The sequence below is a fragment of the Gavialis gangeticus genome, unplaced genomic scaffold, assembly GCF_001723915.1.
Source record: "Gavialis gangeticus isolate Ggan-Ray unplaced genomic scaffold, GavGan_comp1, whole genome shotgun sequence".
Taxonomy (NCBI): Eukaryota; Metazoa; Chordata; order Crocodylia; family Gavialidae; genus Gavialis; species Gavialis gangeticus.
Window position 1 is genome coordinate 1,145,228 of NW_017728959.1, and position 4,978 is coordinate 1,150,205.

Consider the following 4,978-nt stretch of genomic DNA (forward strand, 5'->3'; position numbering starts at 1 on the left):
CCACCCCAAAATAATTCCCCACCCCTGAGCTAGACAGAGCTAGGCTGCTTGGCTCCCACTCCGTGAAGCCTGGAAGTGGAGGCCTGAGGAACAGCAAGAAGATGCTGCTGGCCTGAATGGATTCTGTTCAGTTCTGATTTGTGGTTTCACCCTGGCTTTTCAAGACCGTGAATGTGTTTCATTTCTATCCCTCAGTTCACAAATGTCAGGACCTTGAAGCTGAACTGCTTGTGCCTAGGAGTATGGTGGCTGTTTTTGACTACAATCCTAAGGAGAGCTCTCCAAATGTGGATGTGGAGGTGAGCAACAATAGGCACTTCCTACTCTTGACTTGCTTCTCTCACCATCTCTATCCATTTTACCTTCTGATACTGGTTACCTTTGATCTGACTTGCACCATCTTTTTCCCAAGTGACTGAGTTCTGTGAGAGGTTCCGGAGGAAAAACCCTGGAGGCAGATGCTTTTTATTGGCTGTGCAAGCTCCCTCCACCCTGTTCCTAGATGCTTTACTACAGCTGTGCAAATAATTAAGGTTTTATTTGGCAGCTGAACCAAAAATCAGTTGTCTGAACTGAAATTAAAGCTTTTCTCACCAAAACAAACACCTTTATTTTGATTTCAATATTGACCCTCTTTAACAGAAGCAAAGCAATGGAAATGAAGAAATTATTCACAAAACTAAGGAAGAGCTGTCCTTTTGTCCCATAGCCCAATGGCAGGAGCACTCACTCAGTGTGAGTGCTCCCAGTTCATATTTCTGTTCTCTCCGAGGGCATTCAACCTACATCTTGCACTTTATCTTACACCATAACCAGCAGCCTATCAGGCATTCTAGGGTGGGTTTTACTCAATTTCTCCTTTTGTTGCTGTTCCACTTACTTATAATACTAAAGTTATCATTGTTTGCAGGGACTGGAACTCAGTTGGCTGACCTCCAAGGTGAGTGCCTTAACCAGCGGACTAGAGAGTCATTCTCATGCTCTCTCTGAGTCATTTTATACACAGTGCCAACAACTCCCTGGGAGAGACTGAAAGCAGCCTATCCTCTACCCCAGCATGCGCTATAGACTAGAGGCTAGGACTGTCCTGTATATCTTCTCTGGGATAGTACCTCATCTGTTCTAGGATTCTGGTGTGGTTGTTTTGCCTTTCATATGTCCAGCCAGGTCTCTGCTTTTATTTAGACAGTGATCCATTGTAAACTGCACTATGCCACTAATCTTCTTCATTGAGGAAACTAAATTACCCTTAGATGTCAAGAATATGAATGGACTGAATCACATTCCATGCGGAGGAAACATCTTTGTCAGTTTGTGCTCTAATCAAAATGTTATATCAGATTTGTTAAACAGTCTGAAGTAGGGATGGGCAAAATATGGCCCGTGAGCTGTATCTGGCCCACCAGTTGATCCTGTCCAGCCTGTTAGGTGCCACTGAAAGCCTGAGAAGGGAGGGCTATGCCCCATCCTGCTCTGCTCTGCTGCAGCCAGGGTTGGGGCTGGACTGGGCCACGCAGCACACAGACTTTATTCCCCTCTGCATCGTTTCCCCCGCCCAGCTTCTTGTTAGTGCTGCAGCAGTGCAGTCCTGGCACTGTGGCCACTGACTGCTGGGCCCACATGGGATGGGTTGCAATGCAGTATGCTGAGTAGCCATCCCACACGCCAGCCCTCCACAATGAGCTGCTGCTGCCGTGGTGCTGTTAGAAGGCGATTCCATGCGGGCTGTGGTTAGGGCTTGGCCTGGGTAGCCACCCCCAACTTTCCTGATGCAGTGTGGTGGCAGTGGCTCATTGCAGCAGGCAGGTGGGCAGGCAGGACAGCTACTCAGTGTTGCATTGTGCTGCATCTTGCGCAGTCCCAATTGTTGGCAGCTATGGTGACTGAACTATACACCCCTAACTGGAAGCTGGGCAGGGGTGGGGGGCATGGATGTGGGGGCCAGAGGAATCCACGTGCTGCCTGGCCTGGCTCCTGGTGGGGGGTACAGCCTTCCTTCCTCAGGCTTCTGGACATTTGAGGATCAATTGGCATCTCCCTACTTTGTCCCTGGCCCTTCCTCCCCTGGCCCTCAAAAACTCACCAAAACTCATAAAGTGGCTCTCCAGCCCAAATAATTCCTCACCCCTGGTCTAAACCATGCTAATTTGCATTAATTATGCTGTCCTTTTTATTCCTATACTGGTTATCATTCTGTACTAACCATTCCATGATTTTGCCAAAGAGGGCATCGGTCAAACTAAATCATCTTCAATATAACATTAGACTTTTCTCTGGTCAACCATGGTTTTCCCCTGTAATGGGGTGATTCTTTGTGGATAATGGGGCACCCCCTTGTGGTGTGGTGGTACCTGGCTACCTAGTCTGCCCTAATTCTCTCTCTCTCTCTCACCTGCCATGTCATGGTGTTAATTGAGATGTTTTCTTGAGAGGCTACCTTAGGGAACCTAAAGCCTAGGCCATAGGCGCCTTGTCTCCCTATCTTGTCCCCAGCTCTAAGTTTAACTGGGCTGTGCATGGCTTTGCCCCTTCTCTCATTCCCCTGCTCCCCCTTTCTGTCAGTGCGTGGATGCCCAGCCCTGCCAGTCTCCAGTCTGTCTTAGTTCTTCCTTTTTGTCTAGGCTCTGACCAGTCTGGGTTCCCTTCCTAGGTCTCTTGCCCCAAAACTGCCAAGGTAGGTCCAAAAACCAAAACCACAGAAAAAATCACAGTACACCACGCACTCTGTTCTTTGGCCTCCTTGTCTCCCTGACAGCCATTTCAGTCCACTGAGTGTTACTACTGTCATAAGCAGAAAAAGAAAAAGAACAGTGAGCAGGCCTGTACTGGGCTCTCAAAACAGTCTGTAGTCCTCAGGGTACTCCACTTCCCCAGACACTTCTGGTGTCACTGTGAACAGTTCCTAATCTGTATAGATTTACTCAGCTCCCACCACAGGGCTCCTCCAGGGTGAACATAAAACTGATCTCAGTTCTTTGTATTCCCTTCTCAGGGACTTCCAAGGCACAAAAAATGGAAATCCTCAGTACTTCCCAGGCACTTGGTCCTTCATTTTGGGTTGACGGAAGTCCCTCCTTTCAGGTAGCAGCTTCCTGGCTGGAGGCGATTCCACCCTCGCCTCCCTGCAGGTCTCTGTCTTGCTCTGCCACTGTACCCACTTTCCTTCCTCTGGCCTGGGGAGAGTTTATATTTTAGACAGCCATGCCCACCTGGTTATCTCACTGGGTTTCCTGCTCCCTGGGTACAGTTGTGATCAGTGTCTTGCTCTCCTCCCCCTGCTGGGTCCTGCAGCTGGCTAATTCTGGGCTGAACTTTACAAGTGTGAGCCTCCAGCCCAGGACCTGGCATCTCCCCTCTGAGGTCCCTCCCTACACTCTAGTGCAAGCTGCTTGCTCTCTCCTGTCCAACTGGGTCTTCCCTTGACAGCGGAGGTTCTCTCCAGCTGGTCCATGCTGGCTAGGTCCATCTTTACAGCAGGTAATTGTTCCCTCCTCTGGGCTGCAAAGGTTCAGGCCTTAAAGTGGTCCTGCTGCCTTTACTTCCCTCGCCCCCTCTCTTCTTTAACAGAGCTAGAGTTACACCTTCTGTTACAACCCCGTTTTCCAGGATCTGTTAAAAATCAACTTGTTGGTCTTGGAGAATGCTATGGTTAATTATTAGGATTCTTTTGCAAGCAAATTATCCAGTCCAGCTAGTGTAACAATATTTAACTTCAGTAGTTTGTTTTTGGCCATTTTCAGGCTTTTTTTTCTCTGCCTTTTCACATGTTTTTTGTATTTTGGCTCAGAAGGGTTTGTGAATTGTTACATTCAACGTACACCTCATCCTGAAGCTATGTAAGGTCATACAGGATTGGTTGGGGCAGATTAATGGTCTGGCGGTACTATGCAGCACTGAGGGCAGTTGTCCATTCCTTTGTCTTCGGATCAAGAATGACACCTTTCTGGAAGATGCCAAGCACAAATAACAGTACATCCTCCGTACAGGAGGATTAACTGGATTGGTGGTTTTCAACCTTTTTTTCCTTTTTTTGTCAACCCTTTTTTGCGGACCCCTACAAAAAATTGAATGGAGGTGCAGACTCTTTTGGAAATTTTGAATGGATACCTTTGAATTTGTAAGTGTGGATATTCGCATACTTTTGATTGCTCATGGTCATCTTTCGCAGACCCCTTACACAGTCTGTGGACCCCGAGGTGTCCACAAACCTCAGGTTGAAAGCCACTGGACAACATCATCTAACAGCTGCTTCTGAGTTTAGACTCTGTTACTTTGTCAATTTGAGTTGAAGGTTGGGTTGGCTTCCTGGGGAAAAAAACAGCAACGCTTCTGTTAAATGGAAGAGAGAATGACCAGGCCTGAGTAAGCATTGAGCAGCCTATTTACTGCATCCCCAGCCCTGGAACAGTTATCTTGTACATGGCCCAGGAGTTGCCTCTGACAACAAAACTAGCTAGGATTGTCTATTAAGCCTGACGAAACAGAGCTGTCTTGCACAAAACCCAGGTTCCTCTGAAAGATATTTGTATCCAGGGGATTGCCCTTTAGCCTTGGGCCTTGGAAAGAGCATGACTGCTGACAGGTGAAGGAGAGAGGAGAAGAATTGAGACACCCTGTGTCACCACAGTTGTTGTCAGCAGTCCCTCATGGCTGGGGATGGTCACTCCCACAGGTCAAGTAAAGGGTTGTTAATGAATCCATTGATGGTTAAGGAGGCTGATCCTAGAGCCACAGACTCTCTGGTTGATGCTACAGGTGATGGTTAAAGGGAGGGTCAGACCATGGATTTCTTGGTCTTGTTTCCTTTCCTTCCATGCCTGTTGTTTTTCAACACTATGGAAGTGTTGAAAAATCAGCACTTCCATAGTGGTGGTGTGTCGCAGAGCACTTGGGTGCCCTGTGCCTGAGGACAGGGAGGGCTCCAGAGAGCCCCTAGCTGTGAGAAGGGGGAGGCGCAGCTGCCAGTCACCAGGGCAGC

At 48.2% G+C, this 4,978-nt stretch overlaps 1 protein-coding gene across 8 annotated transcripts in view; it reads left to right on the plus strand.

Annotated features, from left to right (window-relative positions):
* The window catches only part of TSPOAP1 (TSPO associated protein 1), a 253,233-nt gene that overhangs the window by 208,674 nt on the left and 39,581 nt on the right, over positions 1-4,978 (plus strand). For 7 of the 8 annotated variants that reach the window (XM_019507394.1, XM_019507550.1, XM_019507335.1 and 4 more), the window contains 2 exons: positions 196-299; positions 911-940. In XM_019507394.1, coding sequence (XP_019362939.1) covers positions 196-299; positions 911-940 — 134 coding nt within the window. The remainder of the gene's footprint in view (positions 1-195; positions 300-910; positions 941-4,978) is intronic. The other variant, XM_019507250.1, reaches the window with a different exon arrangement.